General features: G+C 36.9%; 1 protein-coding gene across 1 annotated transcript in view; it reads right to left on the reverse strand.

The window, feature by feature from the left end:
- Positions 1-25,839, reverse strand: part of cers6 (ceramide synthase 6) — a 32,162-nt gene that overhangs the window by 2,815 nt on the left and 3,508 nt on the right. Inside the window, exons 2-10 of the mRNA XM_084725195.1 lie at positions 25,181-25,286; positions 24,963-25,093; positions 14,378-14,435; positions 11,441-11,491; positions 10,734-10,826; positions 5,650-5,778; positions 4,484-4,590; positions 288-444; positions 48-71 (exon numbers count right to left, since the gene is read on the reverse strand). Of these exons, the coding sequence (XP_084581321.1) occupies positions 48-71; positions 288-444; positions 4,484-4,590; positions 5,650-5,778; positions 10,734-10,826; positions 11,441-11,491; positions 14,378-14,435; positions 24,963-25,093; positions 25,181-25,286 (856 nt within the window). The remainder of the gene's footprint in view (positions 1-47; positions 72-287; positions 445-4,483; positions 4,591-5,649; positions 5,779-10,733; positions 10,827-11,440; positions 11,492-14,377; positions 14,436-24,962; positions 25,094-25,180; positions 25,287-25,839) is intronic.

Below are 25,839 nucleotides of genomic sequence, written 5' to 3' on the forward strand. Positions count from 1 at the left end.
TACAGTTCACCATTTTGATTGAGATGTTCTCCTTTAAGGCTACTTACATGTAAAGGATTCCATTTCCCCACCTTGAAGGTTGCAGGTTAGCATGGAGAATAGAGAGAGAAGGTCAAAAGTGGTTATTGAAAATGCTACATGGTGTTTATATATATATATATATATATATATATATATATATATATATATATATATATATATATATATGTACCAGCAAAAAAACACAGGTATAAAAGGAAGGATTATGCAGAGGGACTCAAAAGGGGGAGCTGAGTGTGGTGACTCACCTTTCCTTTGGAGATGGCTCGGCATGCTGTCTTCACTATGAGGTAGGACCAGAAAGAGTGAAGAAGCTGCAGCAAGATCAGAAGCAGGTTGAAGACCCACCAGGACGGGTAGGGCCCTACAATCTCCCAGCTCTCGAACAAGGTGGTATTTAAAATCCTTCCGTAGCAACACAGGGAGGGGGAGATTATTGAAATGACATGTTTCATAAGAAAAAAAAACACAAGGTTTGAAAGCACTGTATTGTATGTCCTGAGGAGCAGGCAGACAAAGTCAAACAGAGGACAGTGAAAAGAAATGAGACATGCTGTGCTGCAGCTCTTTGTCTTCTAAAACTGCATAAAACCCACAACTTAAATGGAAATATGCATTTACATCCCTTTCCTTAGATTTATACGACTTTGTGTGTCTGGTTCTGACACTGTAGAACTGACCGCACATGCACAAGCCTCATTTCCACTCCCACAGTTAGCCATAAAGGACATAGAAACATCCTGATACATTTGTTTGCATGCTGATACTTAAGCCATGTAATTTACGTTTAAGGCTGGGTTTCACCAACAAGGATTTTTAACTGATTAAATTGTGGTTTAACTTTAGTTACACCAAACTTTTAAACTAGCTTACCTCCATGTAGCTTTTACCCTTACCGTAGATTAAATTTAATTCTGTTACACCAAAACTTTAAACTCCAATTAAACTGTGATCCAGTATTAACTTTAAACTTAGCCTTAAGGAGGTTTAACTTTTAAAATAGCTGCTTTTTTTTTGCTAGCTAGCAAACAATATAACTTTAAAAACGTTTTAGCTTGATAGCCAAAAATATAACTTTTAAAAAGTTTTTAAATAGCTAGCAAACAATATAACTTTTTATAAAAGTTTTTTAGCTAGTTAGCAAATAATGTCTTTTTAAAAACGTTTTAGCTAGCTAGCAAACAAAACTTTTAAAAGGTTTTTAGCTAGCTAGTTAATGATATAATGTTTAGAAAGTCTTAGCTAGTTAGCGAACAATATAACTTTTTTACTTTTTAACTACATAGAAAACAAGTTAACAGTCTCCACTTTTTTTTTTACTAACTCCTGACAACATTCGAAATTTCATTATTTATCAATCTTAATCCTACATTATTTTTCATACTTGTATATTCAATTGTATTTTCTTTTGACATGTTCGAATAAAATCTAACGTGATCTATTCTAAATATTTTTTTGTGGTGCAACCAAGTCTTTTATTGGCATTTTACAGAACATTTCACAGACTGCAAAAATAGAAATACAATCAGTAAAATTGGCAAATGAACTGAATAAAGATGTTCTGAAAAAAAAAAAAAAGTCTCTCACCTTATATTTTACCAGCAGCTATCCCTAGAAAACTGTGTACACCTCGTCTGAAGTATGTGCGAGGTGATACATTCTGCTGTTATAAATGGTGCATGCATGTTTTTTGTCTATACGTACACAGTAGTTTATACATCTTCCCTCTGGCCTTTAATGATGTGTTTGTAGCACAAACACGTGTATTTTAGAAACAGCACTTAGGTTATAGTTCAATATATGTGCAGCACTAGATCTGAATGTGATTAAAATTGCTAATGGGGAAGAAAAAACAACATATCAACTGGCTTCACATGACATGTGATCAGAATTTCAAGGATCTGTGTTAAATTTATCCCTGAGCAAATTCTTGCAAATGGCTGTCTGTGAATCATCCTCCAGATACTGAAGCCATGGCAACAGCTTTACAGTAATGACAACTTTACTACTGGTGTGGTGGGGGCTGACTAAAAATGTAGTGTAGGATATTACAGAATGGAAACAAAGGCAGTGAAGTGTGTTGTGTGGTCTGAAAATGCTGCACAGACTCATTTAAAAGCCTCTATATTTCACTAATGCTCTCTTCAGAGTAGTGCCAATTATTAAAGACAACAAACTCAAATCTAGATGACTGCATTAGCATTTTTGTGCTGATCAAGAATCGATGGTATCTCAAAGAAAAGCAGACACTGCAGCTGCCTGACTCAGAAACTAAGTCAATGAAAAGTGTGATAACGCTGCCGAAGACTGCAAGATGATTACTGTGCACACTTTCAAGGACTGAAATTGATTTGTGGTAACTCTGCAAATACCATGAGAAAGAGACGTTATAATTGGCAGACATCTACTGAATTTAGACTTAGACTGATTAAATGTCTGAGTAAAACAAAGCTGCAAGAAATGAATTAAAATATTTAAACCTGCCTCTGTTCTCTGGAACAGCTATTTGGACAGGTTGGCTGGAACTTGAAATGCTGAATAAATGCAAATGTAAATGTGAAACCAAAAAAAGCAACACCACATACTGATAAAAAAAAAATCCTCATGAGTAGAAAAAAGCCCTTTGCTGTTTTAACAAATTAGCCGAAACTCTAGATATTGTACTCAACGATAAAGCAATAACCATCATGATGTGCTTTTCATTTGTTGATTTTGTTTGGATTTCTTTGAGAGGTCAAAGCTGCTGTATCCATAGTAACTATTACTTAGCAACAAAATTCAGAGGGATGTGTCTGAACTGCAAACCGTTGTGCAGAAAGTAGTAAAAAAGCACTGAGCTCTCCGTGGCACTGACATGCATTTTTAGAGAAGGTCTGCCAAAATTCGCAGAGCAGCTCAGGCATCTGCTGCACAGGTTTTTCAAGTCTCCGGCTGCCTGTGTGGACTGTGCTGTGTGCAAACGGCAGGCTAACACTACCTCAGTGAGTTCCTACTCTGAAGAAATGATTGTCAAAATCTATACTCAACTCTTCTTCTCTACTTACTCTCCCAAGTGCATGTGAAGTGAGTGAGTGAATATCGGCTGGGTTGCACCAACAAAGATTACTTTAATCTAAAATTAGCTCTAATCAAGTGAGTAAATACAGCTTCAAAATTTAGCAGAGCTCTGTTGCACAATTTAAAACTTATTCCAGTTGTGTTATTTAAACCAACATTAAATAGAGGTTAATCAATATGGAAATGCTTGCTTACCCAAAACCAATTAAATAAATAAGTTTGAGTGCTTTCAGGAGTATAAATGATGGGAGTTAACTTAAAGTTGGTCTCTATTATTAATAAAATTTCAGACTGTGTTGTTTGCTAGCTAACTAAACAGTAGAATAACAAAACAGCATTACATTATTTACTAACTAGCTAACAAAATGTTATAATGTTTACTAGCTGGCTAAAAAGTAAAACAAAACAAAACATTATACTGCTTGCTAAGAAGTGAAAACCATTACATTGTTTGCTAGTTAGCTAAAAAGTTAGTTAGCTGAGTTTGCCTGCTCATGCTGGCTCGGCAGATAAGCTCTAATTTCTCATCTGAGAAAAATGTAGCTGAATTTATCAGCTAGAGTGAAAGAGAGAAGAGTAATCATAAAACTCAACTGGCTTGAATCTGTCCCTTAACTTTCTTAAAGGAAATTGATTATTTTTCTCAATCCATCTCAAAAAGGCAGATATTTCAAAAGTTAAACCTCCTCAAGTCTGAGTTCAAAGTAACTGCTAGAGTCAAAAGCTTTGGTGCAACACTATTAAATTTAATCTCAGTTTAGAGTAAAAACTAAACAGAGGGTTAAAGAGAGGTTTGAATTTAATCTTGCTTAAGTTTAAAGTTTAAAAACTAATCCTTCGAATTAGGACCCCTGAAACAAGGAATTTGTTACAGAACTTTCTGAGATTATTCAGCAATCTATAATAGATAGGATACACTCAAATTCAATTTGTGTAAAACGTAAAATTATGCAAATTATGATTGTACATAGATTGCATTGGTCTAAAGCAAGACTGGTTAAATTTGCACCAAATATTAACCCTAACTGTGATCACAGAGGAATAACAACAGCCATTATATTATGCTTTGGCCTTGTCCAAAATTAACAGTTTTGACGATCTATATTCAAATTATTCTGTGACATAATAGGAATATCCATAAAACCTCTTGCCATACTCACTATCACAGGATCTCCATCTCAACCAAAGGAGCAAAAACATAATAGCTTTTTAGTGCTCCTGGCTACTGGAGACAAATACTGCTTAAATGGAAAGAAATTTCCTAGAACTTTCAGTCTATGGATTAGGGATCTCATCCCTCAACCCCCCTATTTCCAGTTAAATTTTTTATAACCCAAAAAGTTTTTAAAAAAAATCCTCCCCAAAATCGAAAGAGGATAACACGTACCAGACAGGGTAAACTCCCAGCCTGGAACTTATGAAGAGAATTGCAAACATGGCAAACAGGAGGTTGCACAGTATCTGACATTTGGCATAGTTGGCCATCTTGGCAGCCTGGACAGAAAAAAACAAACAAAACAAAACTGTCATTAATTTGATCATTCTAACAAAGGATTAATCATTTATAATTAATAAGATACAACACACATTTTATTCTTTTTTTCTTTTTTACCTCAATTTTCTTTTTTTCCTCTTTTTTTGTTCTGCCAGAAAAAACAATGTCAAATGAGGCACAATTACTGCCACTGCCACTATTATTTACTACTACTGCAGTCCGAATAGCGAGTTGGAGCCATAGGCGGTACATTAAATAGATTGAAATGCTATTTAATATACAATCTCTGGTTGTGGCGAGTTGTTTCCCCCTACTCCCTCTTGCCCAAACTTGAGGAGGCTGCAGGAGCGCTGCAGAAGCGCTGCAGGAACACTGCAGGAACGCAAGATGAATGCAACATTGTAATCATGTATCAAGCGACAATGAGTCCTACACTCTAAATTGATCAGCTGTTTATAACTGCCAGTTTTCTGCAGAATCCATTACCACATTGCTGCAAACATCTACTCCTTCTACAAGATTATGAATGATTTTTTATGACTCATAAACAGACGCTTACAATTCAGCAAACACTGGGCATAAGTTTGACTCCAAATTAATGTGAAACCGGCAAACAAAAACAGTTATTCTGGCCCGGATTAACAATGTCAAAGGAGGACACTGAAGCTTTAGTCTTGTTGTCAGGATATTAAGTAATAATACATTTAATCAAGTACATTTAAAATCTTAACAGCGATTAACTGATTAATGCTTAATGATTCACAACCCTTGATCATGTATACAGCTGTTTGAAATATCTCTGACAATATAAGAATTAAAAAGCTCCAGTTTCCAGCATTGTTGAGAGTATAACTGAACTATATCATAACCTAAACAGTATATTCAGCATACACGTATATTATACAGTCTGACACAAGCACATAATGTTCATAATGTACGGACTGTAGTTAAATTTAGATGAAGACGGATAGCTGAGCATGTAAACTCTCCACCCACACACCCACCCATCCATTTGGCCATCTGTCTGCAGCCTTTAATTCTCTCTCACACATCCTCACCTCTATCAGCACGTCGGCTGCGTCGTGGAGACACATGACCAGAGTTCCCACTCGTGCCATGTTGTTCACGTAGGAAAAGGTGATGAGGGAGATCGTTGCCACATGGTGCAGGAACATGATCAGGAAATCCTGGGGACACAGTTACCAAGGAAATATCACACAACTAAAGAAAAGCACCTCACAGCTGCTTGAGTCACCGTATATAACCAGAGCATCCGGCGCAGCGCAGACATGCGATAAAGTGACATGACTGCTGTGTGCACATACAAGAGCTTTGTGTGTCCACAGTACTGCAGGAAAAAATCTAAAAATCTGTCCTTTAAAAATGACAAAGCTCCTACTGCCGAGTAATATAAACTGAACACGAGGACATATTGTACAACACAATAGTGCCTATTTTCAAGCACTACCTGTTTGTGTTTTCATGTCCTTGAAGTGTGCTTTGTCCAAGTTAGTAATTGCACATGTGATCATTGCGTGAATCTTTCAAAATAAAATCCCTATCTTGGCGAGCCATGTTCGTCATGTGCCACTGTGACTGGCACAGCCATTGAAACGATATAAAAAGTTATGACAATACAATGATTAATCAACACTTTCACAAACATAGCGAGAACGCCCTCAGTGTGCGAGCATTCATGAACACTCTGTGCTGCAATTGTGCTGTCGAAACATCTTTGTCTACAGTTTGCTCCTCATCTGAGGCTGTCATTGTGTCAAAGTGCGGTAAAGCCATTTCAAAATACATTTGAAAGCAGTGGTGGAGGAAGAATTCATACTGTACAAATACAACATTACAAGTAACAGTTACACGAATGATCCAAAGTAAGAGTACTAAGTTGTCTGTACTATCCTGAACTATTTACCCTGCAGGGGTTTATTTTGCATTACTGCATGGCTTTGTTAAATACTTTATTCTGATTGGTCAATTACAACATTCTAAGGTCTGTTATATCTGTATAGCAGACCGTTGCTATGTATAACAGACTGTTGCTATGGACACAGTTCTACTCATAGACTCTGGGGGAAGAATAAAATTATTGTTAAACCACTAAACTCATTTTAAAATTAGTAGTTTGTGTCAAATTATTGATTTTCTTTGGTACATGAACATGTAACAAACAGGACATTATGTATAGCAAACCGTTGCTATGCATAACATTGCTATGAAGAACAGACTGTTGCTATGGTCATTATGTATGGGATAATATACAGCGAGCAGGTTGTTATCATGAAGTAAATCCCAACATAATGATACAAGACCCTGACACAAGCACAATGTTAAGTAAAAGTAACAATAACATATTGAAAAATACTCCATTACAAGTAAAAGTCATTTAAAGAATGAAAAGTAAGAGTACTCAGTGACCCCCGGGCGCTTTATACTATTTTATTACATGGCTTTGTTGAATACTCGATTTTGATTGTTCAATTACAGCATTATATAGTCTATTATTTCTGAGTAACAGACCGTTGCCATAGGTGCAGTTGCGATCAGAGATTCTGGGGCATTTGGTAGAAGAAATAAAATTATTTTTAAGTCAGTAAAATCATTTTAATGAGCTGTGTAATAAGGATGATGATGTACAGCAAGTTAGTCATTATGTGAAAGATAATGTACAGTGAGCAGGTCATTATTGCAAAACAAACCCTGACATAAAATATGAAATGTGAAATATTTAAATATGCTGCTCACTGTACATTATCCTGCTTATTACATGGTTACTTACCAGAAAAATAATAAGAATTTGACACAAAATATTAATTTTAAAATGATTTTATAGATGTTTAGCAATAGTGACCTGCTCACTCACATTATTACATGGTTATGTACCAAAAAAAGGAATAATTTGGCACAAAATATTAATTTAAAAATGATTTTAGCGATTTTAATAATGTTTCTGTTGCTCCTCCAGAGTCTAGGATCAGAACTGTGTCCATAGCAACGGTCTGTTCTTCATAACAACAGAGCTTAGATACTGAAATTGACCAATCGGAGTCGAGTATTTAACAAAGCCATGTAATAATGCAAAATAAACCTCAACAGGTTGATTCAAGACCCCTCCACTTCTGTATACTGCTGGGTTGTTTAATATAAAACAATGTATCATATTTTATAAGCTCATCATATACGCAAAAATCTTATTTTTCTAAAGTAACTATGTCAAATAAATGTAGTGGAGTGAAAAGTACAATATTTTCCTTTAATCTCTAGTGGAATATAGTTTATATAAAATGTCATAAAATGGAAATACTCAAGTACAGCACTTGAGTAAAACATCACCTAAGTATGTTTGGTATTTGATTGAAGCTCCAGGTGACTAAGAGGATGCAGACAGGCAGGATGGGGGAGGCATTCCTCTAGCAAACCTAAAGCTACTGAAACATCTCAGCCTCAAAGCGAACCAGAACCAGTCCAAAATGGCGACAGAATGAGAAGGAGGATGACAGGGAAGAGTAAATGATGCAAGATACAGAATGAAAGCAAGGCCAAGAGTGTGCGGGGAGAACATACTGGAATTGGCAGGGGATGCAGAGGACCTCCTCAGTGTAGTACTGTGCATGAAAAAACTGAAAGGAGAAACAAAAACAGACAACATGCCAACAGTCAACAAAGAGATGACAGAGTGAAAGGCATACACAGCATGGCATCATGGGGGCTGCTGTGAGTGCAGTGAGTGAAGTGTGTTGTGGAGAGGGGAAGAGCTGGGGATGGACTGGAGAAAGGAGTAAGATCATGGCTGGAAGGCATGCAAATTGATACTTAATGAGCAAAAAGTGTAATTTCATGACAAAAAAAAACAAAAAAACAAAATAAAGATGATGAAAGTGGGTTGAAATCAGCCGCTGCCCAGTAGGAATGTTTGCACAAACTGAGCTCAGTTCTTACAAACACAGAGCAAGTCGGACATTTTAAACTTTATTTATAGTACAATGTGTACATAGTATAAACTGATATACAGATTTTAAATTATGAATGTTAAGTTAAAGGGATAGTTTGAATTTATCTGAAGTGAGGCAGTCAGTGTGTTATCTGCAGGAGATGGCAGCTGCCACGCCACCATTTGGAGAAGTGGAGAGGAGTACCAGCATGGAAGCTATGCATGAACTGCTGTGGACAGGGTCAGCAGAGAAATGTACTTTAGCCACTTGAAAAAAACCTCAATATCAGTTTAAATGTACGCTATATTTAGAATATTTTCACAGCTTTATCTTGCCATCAAACTGCCTTTTCTGACAGGAAACCGCTGCTGTGTAAGCCAAATATTGCTCTCTCCAAGCCAACCAAACTCAATAAGAGAAATCAGTAATTTTACCCCACAGAACACTAGAATTGCTGGTTTTCTGTTGCCTTGTTCTGTAAGTTTGCTTGTGTTATTGTGTGACTTCTGTGTTTTAAAGGGACAGTTTGGATTCACTGATGACACACAATAACACAAACTAACAGAAACCGTCAGAAAAGACTGTCTGATTGCAAAGTAAAGCTGTGAAAATATTCAAAATATAGTTTATACTTAAACTGGTATTGATTTTTTTCTAAGTGACTAAACTGAAAGAGGAAAATTACTAATTACTTGTTAATAATGTACTCAGTAAACTAATACAAATATCACAACAATGAAGTAAAGAAACTTGATTACTTTCTTTTACTTTTGGATTACCTCAATGAATGAGTTATGATGAAACTGCTGAGCCAAACAGAATATTTAATACTCATTGTAGGTTTATTGTTTGCCACTTTTAAATGTACTTTGCTAAGTTTGCTATTCATACTTAATGGACAAATTTTAAGTAAACTGCCACAGACTTATTCTCACACACCATCCTGGTCACCAGCATTACCACCAAAATATTTTTCAGTCATAGAAGTAGTAGAATTGACTAGCTAACTAACTGATTTTCTGTGTAGCTAATGTTAGCGCTTTGTCTGTGTAGCTAACATTAGCTATTAGTCTGTGTAGCTAACATTAGCTGTTGGTCTGTGTAGCTAACATTGGTGGTTGGTCTGTGTAGTGAACATTAGCAGTTGGTGTGTGTAGCTAACATTAGCTATTAGTCTGTGTAGCTAACATTAGCTGTTGGTCTGTGTAGCTAACATTAGCTGTTGGTCTGTGTAGCTAACATTGGTGGTCGGTCTATGTAGCTAACATTAGCCATTGGTCTTTCCTGTAAATGTTTCTTTAAATTAAATGTTTAGTTCTTGGATTATAGCAGTATTTTCACAGCAGAAGGCAGAACTTGCCCTTTACTGTCATGTTGTTCCTGTTTTCTGATTTAAAGATAAAATAACAGAGAAATTTCCACATAGTAAAAGTTTTTTTTTTCACTAGAGGCCATGATAATGAATTTGATTACAGTTACCTTTTCTCTATTCTAATTAGGTAATCCCTTACTCCCCAAACCTGCTCCTAACTGTGTGTGTGCTGACTGGCACCTGCTGTAGGTAATACACTGATCATGGACAAGTACCTCAGACAAACCCACTTCAAATAATTCGAACTTTCCCTTTAATGACACTTGCAGCAGTGTGGTGGACGTTATATTTAAGCTTACATTTAGTTGGTTAATATGAGTGAGTCACAAAACCAGGCCTGTCGACATTCCAACCAGGGTAAATTCCTGCCTGATATAATTATTTATATAAGTAACAGCCTTAATTTGAAATACGGCATTACATCATAAACACAAATCCTTTCAGTTGATCTAGTCTTCAAACATCTGTATAATATCTGAGTATTTTCTGAGCTTATTACTCAAAAGCGTACACCAGTAGTTGGGGAACATTTGATAAGTTTTTTTGTGAAGCCTGACGGGGGAATCCAATTACTGAATGTTCGTAAAAGTGTTAATCCTTTTTACTCTTGCAGCATTTTATTTCACACATCGGTGAAAATACACTGAGGCAGAAAGCAAATGTTCCCCAGCAAATAGAGTAAACATTACAGAATCATGGAGACAGTAAGAGAAGAGATGGACCGTGATGATTTCTCTTCTGTCTCTTTTAGCCTTATAATAGATCTTATAACAAACATTAAATGATCCATGTTATTGGAGATGCGTGATGTCTTGACAATAATTCTTACCTTCCTCCTGATGTCTGTGAATTGGGAAAAGAGTAACGATAGGTAGAAAGACAGCTCCAGTATGTAGTAGTAATGGATGTCCACAGTCAGTGGCTGCATAAAAACAAAAACAAGGTTAAAATGAATATTTGAATAATGAAAGTCATCTTGCTGTATCATGATTACTGAAGATCAGTGAACATGCATAGGGATGGGAATTGAGGGCCAATTCCAAATTGCCTGAACCATCAGAATCATATGCCTCTGATCTTATGAATTCTTTTTAACCATGCTTGCACGCTTTTCTTATATTTGTGCAAGTTTTGCTGACCTATAAACTTCAACTTGAGTTTTAGAAACTGCTCAAAAAATGTGTATTTCAGAAATTGTTCACAGTGAGCTGTGTGCCCAATTTGTCATAATCTGGGTGCTTGAAAATGAAATGGTTGCAACTGAAAATACTCAAAAATGAACCATTATTCACGTTCACTTCAATGAGTTTATTCAACAATGTTTGAAATACGTTTTTTTGTTTCTAAAAATCTAAGATTAAAGTTTATTCAAAGAGGAAAAGTAAATTATCTCAACATAAGATAATTAGTTGGTAAAACTTTTTCAAAACTTTAAAAGTTTTCTATACTTTTTTGTTTTTACACTGAAGGAGTCATGGCTGTCTACACTGTGTTCAGACTCAGAGATAATTAATAGGTGCATTAAGAGACTTTTACCTGGTATGGGTAGTTGTACCAGCACTCTTTAGTATTCCAGAGCCATGGAGTCTGCAGAAGATGAAAAGAGTGAGATAAAAATCAATAACCTTTTTAACCTGTATGAAACAAACAAAACTACATTACATTTGGAAATGTATCATCAATCAATATAATCAAACCGTGACTGAGGTCAAGACGGCAATTTACTGTCAAAACTCCTGGGACAATGATGGCAAGGGATACAAGACTTTGTTGTTCTATTCCTGACAAAGTCTTCTACGTTGTATTTTCTGAATATATTATTACACGGCTTTGCTAAATACCGGATTCTAATTGGTCAGCTGACCTTTCCAAAGTCCGCCCCTCTGGAACCTCAGTCAGTTCTCTCCTTTTGTGTTTCCTGTATGTAGATATGCTATGTGCGAAGCTTGTCTATGTTGAAAAGAAGTTGAAAAGATGTTTCTGGGGGACCTAAAGGCAACAAATATGTAGTCACATCTTACGTCAGCCATGTTAGTAAAAGGCTAGCTAACTGGCTAGCAAACAATTAAAACAGATTAGCTAGTTAGCTAGTTTTTTTGCTCTGTAGGAAAATGCTAGCTTAGTAGCTAGCAAATCTACATCACTTTTTAGCTAGCTAATCTACATTGAGATAGTACAAGTTGGCTACCAAGTTATCTAGTGTTTTGAAAACATTAGCTAACTTAAGATGTGATTATATACTGTAGGCTGTGTATCACTTTTACAGGTTGGCTAGCAACAGCTTAACAATCCTCAGAACTTTTCTTTTCACATTAGATGAGCTTTGCACATCAAAGTACAGGAAACAGAACATGAGAAATTTGACCGAGGTTCTGCTGGGTACCAAGCTTGCTCTGGAGAAGCAATAAAATCATTGTAAACCTTGAAAATTGTTTTAAAATTAATATTTTCTGTCAAATTACCAATTGTTTTTTGGTAGGTAGCCACGTAATAAGCGGGATAATGTTCAGTGAGCAGGGCATTATTGCAAAATAAACCCCTTCAGGATGATTCAGGACCCCTCTGCTTCCCGTCATTGCCCTGCATCACCCTGTTGGGGTTTATTACGCCATAATGACCTGCTCCCTGTACATTATCCCTTACATAGAATGCTGTTAATTAACCAAACCAAACAAAAAAAGCCTTAAATCCTTTCAGTAAAACGAGCAGTATCCATTAAATACAACATAAATGCAGTGTTATGCTGTTCCCACACATACAGTCGGAGTTTAATTTAATATTTCCTTGTCATTTAAGATGTAACACATGAATATCAATGTAAGTGCTAAAAAAATAATTCCCTTGATGGATTCTGAATGAAATCAAAGTGGTTTATAAACACCGAATGCTTGTCATAAGAGATTTTGTTACTTTGACTTTAAAGGAAGCTGGATTACTGAGGAACCCAGTGTAACGACTTAACGGCATCAGGGACAGGAGGAGAAACGGTAACTGCGATACGTAAGAATGTGTTAAATGCAAACAGTGACCCATCACTGCAACTGAGTTTACGTGTCCTGCACTCCTCTCCAGACCAGCTCTATTAATAAATCCCACAGAGACTCCAGCCTGCAGCAGGGATTGCCAGGGAATGAACTATTTTCACAAAGTGCTTTGTCATGCAACTTGTGTCTTGTCGAGATTTTTCCTGCTCTGCTATCTCAACTATTGCTCTGTTGATTATATACCGTACAGTATTTTCATGAATAATGCATGAAATATATTAATATATCTAAGCCACATTTACTTTATACTTATCTTTTTTTATTTAAAACTTTATACTTCCACTCTCCACTATCCACAGTACATAAAGTAGTTAAAATCAACTCACCATTCAACATTACAGCAATAAAATGCAACATACACTTTAATGCAGCAGTAATATTAATCTAAAAGTATCACATATAATGGTATAAAATGGACACAGACTAAATATCTCCATTTTATTTTAACATCACAGCCCAATCAGAGCCTTAAAGCCGACCACTCATAATATTATTATAGATATTTAAAAAAAATAGGTCATATTTAGTCTCTTAATTTAATTTTCTTGTTCTTTTAACATTTATTTTAATGTGTGTCCATGCTCCTGTAGAGCACTTTGAATTGCCTTGTGTCTGAATGGTGCTTTATAAATAAACTTGTCTTGCTGTAGTCGCTGCAGCGCTGTGGAGATAAGTCTGGCAACGCAAGACTAGTATAGAGAGGCACTGGAAGAACCACTTTATCCATATAACAATAGCCATTTCTTCCACAGAGCCATAAGCTGTAATTTTAAGTGCAATTTTTGAACAAAACAGCTGCCAACATTAACTATAGTCATCTGAACTGTCATCAGTTTGCAAGCAGCCTGTAGGACGTGCAATTTTAAGCAACCATTGAAATGGCACATCCTACAGTGGATAGTCTCACATAGCCACACCTATCTCCACACTTCGCTTTAGCACTGTGTCTGAGCTGGAGATGGAATAACACGACAGCTGGTAATACCACATATGAACACTGACTACCGGCAGTTGACATTTACCATCACAAGAAAAACAAATCATTACTGAGTACCACGTCTTTTGTGAAAAATGGATTTGCATATTTAATGGGTGGCATTATTTAGCATTGGGTGTGTTGTTTATTTGTCAGCTGCTCCACTTTCCTTCAAAGATCCTTGTAAGATCCATTATTAATGAACACTTTCTGTAGCAGGCTTTATTACAAATTTCCAAAGTAAAATTAAACCCTTACAGTACAGCAGAACATCCATTTACTTGCCAGTCTCATGACTCGGCACCGACCTATTAGGAAACCACAAGATTTTCATGCCAGCCATTTGCCTCCATATGTGCTGCAGAGAATGGCTTCACACCCCGGTGACTCATGCTAACTTTAACAATCAGTTAACAGGAAGTTGGACCTCATTTGTGTTTATGCAAAACGTACCTTTTTAAGGAAACGCACTCCATAGGTGAATATGTATAGATAGAAAGTAAATCTCCACCTGAAAGAAAGAAATAAACAAAGGAAAAATATAGTGAACATAAAGCCCACAATGAAGTAATCCTCAAGATCTGGCAGCAAACCTTTCATTACTTTTGCAATCTTAACTTTTTGTTCTTGGGCATAACCTTGAAAAATCTGGACGCAACGATTGTGATTATCAGCAGGGCGCAGACGACGTGTGGAGCACAGCAGCTCTAGCAGTAGTAGCTATGCAGTGTGATTGCAGTTATTTTCATTTTATCCTTTTTCTTTCTCTTTTCCACTTTATTTTCTTAAGTCGACGCTGTAATTTTGGTTAAAATCTAAGGATCTGTAAATGAGAAAGAGCAGCAGTTTGTTTTCAGATGGTAAAACCAATTTGCAGAGAAAAATGCAGCTACATCACATCCTGAAGTCACAAAATCTAGACAAATCTGAAAATATAAACATTTCTATTTCCATTTTCCATTTGTAAAGTGATACAAATTGTCCACAGCCAGTTAGACCTTCAATAAACATGGATTTAATGGGGCATTGCCGCCAAAATGTAGGGCACCACGGCCAAAAAAACAGTGGTGCAATAGCAATAAGTGATAATTACACTGGATCAAGACAAAACAGTTAGTACAATTAGCTGTTAATTAGCCTGATCAGCCACCATCAGTAATCAATTCAAACACATGTTATTATCTGGTAAACCATCAATCAACTGAATAAATAACAGCAGTCAACATTAGACAGTCTTATCATTCTTTAGCAGTTACCTTGTGTTTCTATAGTGGTGAAAAAATGTAAAAAAAATAAGGGCCTACAGTGTAAAGTAAACTATAACGCTGAACACAAGATAAAAGGCATCTTCATGTCTAATCTGCAATAATATAATCGAGACAAAGAGAGCATACACCTGAAAAACACTGCCTTTCTCTTTGCAAGAATGATGTCGATATGACTGTCAAGAGGTAATTTTCACTGTCTACTTTTGTTGAGAGCCAAGTCTGTCACGTGGAAGGTGAGACACCGAATCTGTAGATGATCTGATGCTGCAGCCACGCCTATAGGTGACAAAATGCAGTGGTGATAGACGCACTCTTCACTCAAAGTAGAAGTACAGATACTTGTGTAAAAAAAGATTCTGGTAAGAATAAAAGTACTGATTCAGCTTCATTACTCAAATAAAAGTGAAAACGTACAGGCTGTGAAATATACTCAAAAGTATAAAAATGAAAAGTCGCCCTCTGAAAGACATTTCTACCGTCTCTTTCTGTGCAAACTAAAAGAACCTCAACTTTTCTCAATGGTCTACTCTTTCTCATGTGTCTGTTTCATCTTGCTATGTCTTATTTGTCTTGTCTTAGGTTATTTTCCTCTTTTTTGACTTTTACATCTTTTTCATCTTGTTACGTCTTGTTACATCGTTTTACATCTTTTTCATCTTTCTACATCTTTATCACCTTTATCGCCGTGGTATAATTTCCAGCCCTGCTTGCCCTGTATGCTGCTCGTGTAGTTTAGTCCCTGGGTGCAGCACACTATGTGGCCATCATGTGTGTAATCAGTAAATTCGAAGTGGTTACATCCCCGCATCTGCAGTCTCGGGCGAGTCACTGAAAATGGGACACCAGTGACTTCACATCCAGGTTCTGGGGGAAAGACAAGACCAGCCTCAGCCCATCTCTGTACTTTTATGTAACCCTGCATGTAATTTACAGTAACTACAACTACACAGTGGTAGGAAACGTGATCATGAGGTCTGAGCTTACAGGCAAAGAAGAAACTGCTTCAGCTGACACTTCAGTGATCAAAGCCTTGCTGAGCTGGGAGATGTGCATACATACCCAACTCAGAGCAGTCAGCAACTGGGAGGAAGGATTTAAGACTGGCCAACCAGCAAGGCTCCTTTCTACACAACTCTGGAAGTTGCGTCAGACGAAACCATATGTGTTTCTACGGGGACCAAATACATCTGCAGGGCCTGAATAAGAGACCCCCTGTAGTGCGTTATTGAGCTGTCGCAGCATTTCACAAATTTGCAGCCAGTTAGATTAAATGTTTGTTTTCCCAAGTGGAGACTAAGATACAGGGTGAAAAGGAACAAAACAACGCTTCTGTGCCATGGAAGAAAACATCCATGGTTGACTCCCATGACTGCATCAGACGCTGTATAGCCTGTCATGTGAGACGAGGTTTGCATACTTTAAAGGTTGTGCCGAGTGGCTGTTCCAGCTGACCTCAAATCAAACACATTTTGACAGCCACAGCCCTGAAACACAACATGACATCAACACAAGAGAACGGGGTAAAACCTTATCAGCTTCCCAGCGCAGACACATCCGACAGAGCTCGTTCTTTTATGTGGATGTTTGTTCAAGATATTCAGCTGTGGCTCTTTAATGAATACTAGAGAATTAATTACAAGGTTAATGTATGTCCTGTGGAAGCAGTTATTAGCTGTTTTTTGTGCTTGATCAATAGTATTGTAACACCAAATTAACTGGACAAGTCTACCTGGCACACAGTAAAGACTGTTGCATGGCAACTGCTACATCAAGCCTGCAAGAGTCTTTTTCAAGTGCTGCTGCTATATATGTATAATCACAATGACTCACAACTGCTCTCTGTAAATATTTCTCTTTTTTTTTTTCTTACAAAGTAAAGCACAAATGTGTCATTATGGATTGCAATCTTTTTTCACATAGTGCTGATAATGTTTGGCGGTGCAAAAACTAAAATGTTATGTATTTAATTATCCTAGAGCTGCTCTTTATTTGCTGCATGTGACGTTGCGGCAGCTAGCCAGTTACACTTAAAATTAAGGCAGATGCTATTTGCACCCAGGTTGGGATAGCAAATGTGTCTACTTGCACCAAGGTCTATATAGCCCAGCATGGGAGAGACAACCACCCAGGTGCCAGGAGCCAACAATGCTATTTGCACCTGTGGTGTAAATAGCATCCACATGGCAGAGACATACCATGATCGTTCCCAAACCTAAACAAGTGCTTTTGTTACCCAAACCTAACTATGTAGTTTTGTTGCCTAAACCTAATCAAGTAATTTTGTTTCATGACCTAATCAAGTAGTCTTGTTGCCTAAAAATAACTCATTGTCAAATCTTATTCCCAGGGATGTGATTCAAACTACATTCTCCCAGAGGAAAGCTTTGCACTTAACCCATTCATCCACACAAACTCTCATCAACAGTGAATTTGTCGCTCTTGATAGCTAAAATAAGGGGGTTGAATAACCAGATAGCTGCCCTATGCTTATTTATACCGAGATACAAATGGATTCTCAGGTTAGAGAACAGAATTATGTTTATGTGTTGTGATGAACTTGTCCTGCAAACGACTTCAAAATGGCCATGTTTTGCCATGTGTTATTGCATATAGAGAACCACCATCATTTCATAATAGCTGGATTAGACTTAAATGAATCATTCATGATATCTGACGAGACTGTGGGTTTTAAACTGGGACAGCTCCACTGATCACTATTAAATCAAATGTACCTGTTTAGACAAAGCATCGCCTGAGGGAGGAAAAAAACTGTAGGAGGGCAACTTTGATTTGATCAAAAACTCAGTAATGAGGCTGGCCTTATTCTGAGTGTAGCACCTAGCTTTGGAATAAAATAATAAAAAGCAGCTTGTGCCGGCTCATTTAATTCCACTTTGTCTCTTCTCCAGGTGGGTAGTTTGAGCACCAGCTGGCTGCAACTGTTTGCATGTGGATGGCTCAACGTAACAATTAGTCATGAAGCTCGAGCTTTGATCATTTGTGCAAAACCCCTGATATATTCCCTCTCTGCTGTTAAATCAGGAGTAACACCTCTGTTACTCTTCAGGTAATTATAACTGTCCCTTCCACCTTTGTGTATTTGTTGAATTTGGTTTGATTACTAAGCGTGATTTCAAATTGCCCAAATGAAAAAGCTCATAAAACCCAGTTATTTTGCGGTGCTAGAAAGACTGAATTTGAGGAGAAACAGGGGCGCGGTCGTCCTCTCTCAAGAACACGTGTAAATGGCTCATCTCACAGCTGTCCTGTGAGCATCTGCTGAGCACAAACATGCTTATTAGTTGTTGGCTCGGTGTCTGCTGAGCTGCGTCTGGGGAGGTGTGTTGGTTGAAAAGTATGAAAATTATACACCTACATGTCAGTAACAGGAAGAGCATTAATGAGGATATTGTAATCTCAGCTGCTATTACTAGCACGTTTCTGTAGAGGTTAATGGTTTTAATTGTTTTTTGAGAATCTGCTGCAGACAGTGATTTTGAATCAGAGGAAAGTGTTAGTTAGTTAGTAAAGTGTTCATTTTTAGATAGATATTTGAAAAAGGATGAGGCATAACTGCAGTGACCACCCATGTCACAAACAGCTAATAATTAATTTTAGAGAAATATGTTTATTTGATTTGTTAGATGAGAAAATAAATCACTCTGCATGGTAAATATAAAGCTACTGCTGACAGCTGGCTAGCTTAGCTTTGTACAAAGCCTGGAAACCGGTGCCAATCACTGCCTTTAAAGCTCACTAATTATCATGTTATAGCTTGTATGTTTAAACTTTACCAAAATTGAAGTGTAAAGACAATCAGTTTTGGTTGTCAGGGGTTATGTGACCAGGTGTGTTGCATAGCAACCTCACAGTGATGACAATGCAGGAAGTAACTCCACCTGTCCACATAGTAGCCCAGGATATAATGAGATATACTGTGCTTGTTAGGTTTAGAGGTGTTGGTAGGTGAATTTTGTTATCTTTAGCAGAGCAGGACTAATTGTTTCCCTCTGTTTCCAGTCTTTGTGCTATGCTAAGCTACCTAGATAATGGTGGCAGCTTTATATTTAGCTTACGGATATGAAGGTGGTTATCAAACCTCTCATCTAATAAAGGAAATATGCTAATTTCCCAAAATGCAAAATACTTTAAATAACCATCATTAATAAATTGTAAATTGATAGTTAATCAACTTTAGTTAATAGTTATTTGCTGTTGACATTTAAATAGTGTTTATGGTGTATAAACTGTTTATTAAGATGTAATTGTTTTATAAACATCAGTTGGAACTTTATCATGGTAATTAAAATAATATTTATAGATGCACTGCACAGTATTTATTAAACATTTACAAATTCTTAACATCAGTTGCAACTTTACAATAATCATCCACCAGCTTGTCAAATATGGCAGCTTGATCAGTGGTCCAACACTGGATGTACCCGTCTAGCATCAGATTACATGTGCCAGGCTCCACGGTCAAGTTAGCAATAATCCAGGTCCAGGTAGAGTTTCAAAATAAAAGCACAAAAAGTGCTTGGGTAAGTTTAAGAACAGATCAGGTTTGGGTTAAAATACATACATTGTGAAAGGTCATGGACATAATGTGACATACGTAAGTTCTGGTGTTATAATCACTGGTTGAAACTTTATACTAGGAATCCAAGTAAACTATATATATATTATATATATTATTTACAAACTAATTATTCTATAATATACAAACTAATAACTAAACTAAATAACTGTGTTCTAAATAAATAATAATACTAAATAACATGCATTATAGCATTGTTATCAGTAAAGATAATTATCATTTATAGTTGAAGAGTGAAATCACTATTAATTAAATTAAATTAAAATTAATTAAACTATCAACTCACCTTATTAATGACGAGTGAAACTGAACTGAAACTATTTTAGCAAATATCAAAGCCAAATATAGATATAACACAATAAAAATAGTAACTATATTTAGTAATATTAAATCTCGTCACAGAAATATCCCGGCTATATTTCTATAAAAAGCTGCGAAGCGCATTATTGTGCTTATGATAATTTCTTTGTTCTCACTGAAGGCAGAGAAGAAAAAGGATGGATGAAGATGAGACCAGACAACAGAGGCTACTGACGACATCAAAGCTCGCTTCTTCCTCAGCACAGGCTGTCTGGTAAAACTACACAGCTCATCTTAATTTATCATTTAGTCTCTTGTTGAGGCTTTAAATCTTATTTATCTTTCCTTACACAAATAACTTCATCCACCGTGGTGAAATAATATGTATTGTATACAGCTATTTTTCTTTTGCTACCGAACATTTTTTCAAAGAAGATTTTGGAAAGATTTCTGTTCCTGTTGTTAAAAAACAGAGGTCATTGTAGGTTTCTTTTCACCAAAACAAAAATCAATATTTGAACGTGTTGGAATGGCTTTTTTTTTTTTGGCTGTATATCTTGGAAAAAGAGAAGCAGCAACAAAAGTTGGTAAACACACTCCACGCAGAGTCTTCATTATTTCCAGACCAAATGTGTCAGCTATGTACTCCCTGTTTGCATAATGAAAAGAATGGACAACAGATCAGCTATCCTGACGACCGAGAGACAAAGAACACTATCAGTCTGCAACAGCTGTGCATGAGGGCCTAATTAGAGCTCAATCGCTGCTGGAAGGACTGAAGCCAGCCCCTGTTTGGAGAACTGCACCGTAAGCAACTGAGACAGGCAACCTGGCCAAACGATTGCAGGGCCCGATGTCGTCTGCAGTCGGTTATTCTGTATACAGATAACCAGGGCTGGGAGAGTTACTTTAAAAATATATTCCGATACAGTTATGTTTCTCTGTCTTACGGTGTTTTCACAGCTGAAAGCATAGCAGACGTGTCACTGTATGTTGTTCTCCTTTTCTGATTACAGGAGAAAATAATGTTGAAATTTTCACTCAAGGAAGCTTTTTTTTTCTCTCGAGGCCATGATAATGAACTGACGGTAAGATTAGCTGGTCTCCAGTGAAACCAGAGGGATGTTGTGGTACTTGTGAAGTGTCGTAATGTGTTTGCACTTCCCATGGCAATATATCGTTCTTTATTTGAAAACTACAACCTTGTTTAAAATCTCAATTTTTACTGAACGTTTCTGTAAACTGATAACATCTTTTTTTAAGCTGTAACTGTAAAGGAATAGCGTTTTTTGTACCCCTAATTACATAATCCCATTACATGTAGTTTGTTACTCCCCAAGCGTGCAGATAACAAATTTCACCCAGCTTTTGCGTAAACAGAATTAAAGTTGGCTAAGCACGCACAAAAAGCACAGAGTCTGTTCTTGTGTTTAAGAAAGCAGGTTTGCTGTCGTCAGCTTCCTCCCCGAGGTTGTAACAGAGGAGTCCAGTGGTCTAATCAGCCAGCAGTGTTCTCCTGAGTGAACAGCAGCCTCCGGCGGATCAGAGGATGCGAGGCTCCCCGTGTATCAAACTGCCAGATTGGCTCTGCTGGTGTCAGACATGACTCTGCTCTGACAGCCACGCTCGCTTGTTGGCCTTTAACATCACACTGCTAAGTAACTACAATCTCCCTGATGGCAAACGCTCTACTGCAGATTAGCCAGTTCTCTCTTACAGCCTGAGTGGGTTTGTTGGTTCGCACTGGGACCCATTTGACTATTATCTCACGGCAGCAACCGCATTCATGTTGCAATCTTTACAAGCCATGTAAGATACAGCAACGGTTAACCAAAGTACCATCATGAAGGCTGTAAAAGAACCCTGCCATCATTTGTGCCTCTGTTGAACCATAGAGATGAAAAATATCAAATACATCAGAGGATTAAAGGTTCAGTGAACGATTCTGGAGAAAGCAGATACACTTATCTCAATACTGTTGCATTATGTATTGCTATTCTTAAGCATTGCAAATCAACATTGCAATTTATTGCAATGCAAAGACCATGGGAAAAAGTTGAATCATTCACTTCTGGAAACTGTACACCACGATCCATATTTCCAAAGACATAGCACATCACGTCAGTCAGTCGTTTTATTTCAGCAACATCATTGCTTCACTGCATAAAAAAGTAGTAAATAAAATGGATCTACAACGATTAATCAATTGTTAAATCAAGGAATTGGTAATTTTCTGAGAAACAATTTCAAAATTCTCTGATTCCTGCTTCTAAAATGTGAATATTTTCTGGTTTCTTTAATCCTTTTTTCGACAGTAAACTGAATATCTTTGGGATGTGGACAAAACAAAACATTTTGGGATGTCGGCTTAGGCTTTGGGAAACATTCATCAACACTTTTGTACCATTTTCTAACATGTTATACACCAAACAATGGCTCGATTAATTTAAAAAATAATTGACAGATTAATAGACAATGAAAATAATCCTTAGTTGCAACCCTAAAATGAAATACTTTTTGATTTAAATTTAGCTGTTCCTGTTCAGGAGGCTAGTGCTATGAGAATAATAAATAAGATGATAGATAAAATAATTTTGGCCGTAGTGCATAGAGCTGCTAAAGACTACACACAGCACAAATGTGAATGTTAAGCATGTGAAGTAAAACGTATCCATGTGTTAAGATAATATTACAACGATTGTGATGCTAATTTCCATTAGCATGTTAATAAGGATTCCCATTATATCTTAGCATAGAGCTAACAGACTATAACAGACTATAAAGATAAAATTTCATTCAGCTATTAAAAAATCAGTCCTGGGTTTCTAAAAAATGTGCACCGCCCTCCGAACATCAAGACTGATTTCAGCCTAAATAGACGGGACAATAACACATAGAAAAGATCCTTGGTGTATGCATCAGCACACATCATGCACAACAGATGTAACAAGACAAAAATGACATAAAAGCCACAAGACAAAATGGACAAAAGAGGGAGACTCCACCACAGAGACAAGATGAGATACATTTGCACAAAAGCAGCCAGTAGAAATGTCTTTCAGAGGGCTGCTTTTTACTTTTATAATTAAAAAACATTTGTCTGTATTTTTTACTTTTACTTGAGTAAAGAAGTTGAATCAGTATACTTTTAGTCTGAGTCTTTTTACACAAGTATCTGTACTTGTACTTCTACTTGAGTAATGAATGTGTGTACTTTTTGCCACGTCTGACTTCATTAAAACATGTTGTTTTAGTGAACGTGTGCGTTTCAACAGCCACAGAGATAACCACTTCATTTCCATACAACAGGAAAATGAACTTGCAGAAACATGAAACTTGTTTGGATAAAGTTATTAATCACTGTGAACATTGTGCCTGCTGTCACTCCTGTCACTGGTGTGTAACTGATGAGCTGTAATGCACCATTTAAATCAGTCTTCACGCAAGTATGAAACAATACACATGACAACAATGAAGCTGATATGATGTTCACTGTGATGGATTTCCTACCTGCCTCAGGCAAATTTAATGTCTCTGCAAGTCCATTTTCATAAGACTCTCATTACACTGTCATAACCATGTCACGACACCTGTCATTAACATGAAGGAGTTTTTATGAATGATTGTCATGAAGTGTCATTCGGTCAATTATGTCATTTTTAATGCAAAGTTGACTTTGTTTGAGATTTGTTTGTCATGACAACTTGCCATTAACATTATATTGTCATATGTGGTATGTTTTGACTTTAGCGATCTTGAGACCGTTATAAGTGTGTCATGAATATTTTCCTTGGCCACAAGTAAAGTGGTAGATTTAGGACTTGTCATTAAGTTTTATTACACTCTCATGTAACCCTGGCATGAATAATTTCCTGGACTTTAAATAAAGTAGTACCATTTGGATTTGATGTCATTAAATGTTTTAAGGCCAATCTGATGACAGACAAGACATACCACTTTACTTGAGGGCAAGGAAAATATTAATGACATACTTATAACACTCTCATGAAGGCCAGTGTCACTACCAACCACTTATGATAGTATAATGTAATGTTAAAACATGAAGCTTAACAGTTTGATGACATCAAGTTGTCTCGACAAAGACTTTGACAGGTTATGTTGTCTTAATGTCAAGTTGTCATAACAAAGACATCTAAAACCATGTCAACCTTGCATTAAAGATGATGTAACCGACTGAATGACACTTACTGAAAACAGTGATAAACATCCATTAAGACTCCTTCATGTTAATGACAGGTGTCATGACATGGTTATGACAGTGTAATTAAAGTCTTATGAACATTAACTTGCAGAAACAGCCAGTGTCCAAACCAACCACATATGACTCATTATGAATGTAATGATAAAATGTAAAGTTAAACCGTTTTATTGAGTTTGATCATGTCAAGTTGTCATAACAAAGACATTTTTGTCTTGATTAATATGAAGTTGTCATAACAAACACATGTCAAACAGTGTCAACTTTTCATTAAACATGACACAACTGATCGAATTACACTTAATGACAACAGTCATAAGCGTTCAAAAAGACATCTTCATGTTAATGACAGGGGTCATGACATGGTTATGACAGTGAAATGAACATCTTATGAACTTGAACTTGCAGCGACATTTAACCTGCTTGAAGTGGGTCAGTAGTCCATCACAGTGAACATGATATCTGCTTTACTGTTAATGACAACAGTCATAAACATTCAGACTCTTTAATGACAGGTGCTGTGACATGGTTATGATAGTGTTATGAGAGTCTTACGCAAACCCCTTAAAGTAAAGTGTTACCTTTAGATGTCATTACTTGTAACTATGTTACATATACACTGCATGATGTGGTGTTTAAAGTGCAGCTCCTTACATGCTTTCACAGAAGCGGGCGAGAGTGCTGGGCTTCTCTTGGTTGCGGCGTTGTCTGAACCAGCGCTGGATGGTCCGCACGTCCCAGTCGAGCTGCTTGGACAGGCCCTCCAACCTCTTCTCATCTGGGTGCTGGTGAGACAAGATAAATGCTCCATATGTAAAGATGTAGGCACAAATGTTATGAGATAAAACATTAAATGAGAACATGTGCACCACCTTGGTTATAGCGGTGAAAACCTTCTCCAGGATGGCGTTGGGTTGTGCTTTTTGTGGCCCGTTTGCTTGGATCTTCAGGCCCATGGCACATGGTCTCGCAATAAACCTGCAATTAAAACATCGCAACACCCTTCTAGATCAATACAGAGACTCTGAGGTGAATTAAAAGTGAATATATTTAGGGACTGAGACACAAGCTATTAAATCACCAGAAGGCACATATGCATCCATAAATTCTTGCAGGTGCTCCCAGTTATCAGCACCTGCTTGCTGCTTCCTTTGCTCCAACGGGACCAGGGATGTTAATGAGTAATCATTAATTCATTAATAGCAGCTAAGAATTTCACCAGTTACAATGTATTGATCCATAAATGAATCTGTAATCTTATTAATTACTAATCGATTAATCATTGTTAGCATGTTAAGGACTATGCGCAAAATTTGAGACACTAACTAGGACATGACAATGTTTTGACCACAGGTCATCTTGAGAAAGACCATTTTTGGTAAACAGGTTGACATTTCCATGCAGAATAAAAAAAAGAAGAACTGGGAACAACACAGCAGTGTGAATTAATTGCTTTTGTCCTTTTGACACGAGACATTTGGGCTCATAAACCACTTTAGCGGTGATAAGGATGGAGCTGTGATTAGCTCAT

The sequence above is a fragment of the Lutjanus erythropterus genome, chromosome 8, assembly GCF_056507025.1.
Source record: "Lutjanus erythropterus isolate fLutEry1 chromosome 8, fLutEry1.hap2, whole genome shotgun sequence".
Taxonomy (NCBI): Eukaryota; Metazoa; Chordata; class Actinopteri; order Lutjaniformes; family Lutjanidae; genus Lutjanus; species Lutjanus erythropterus.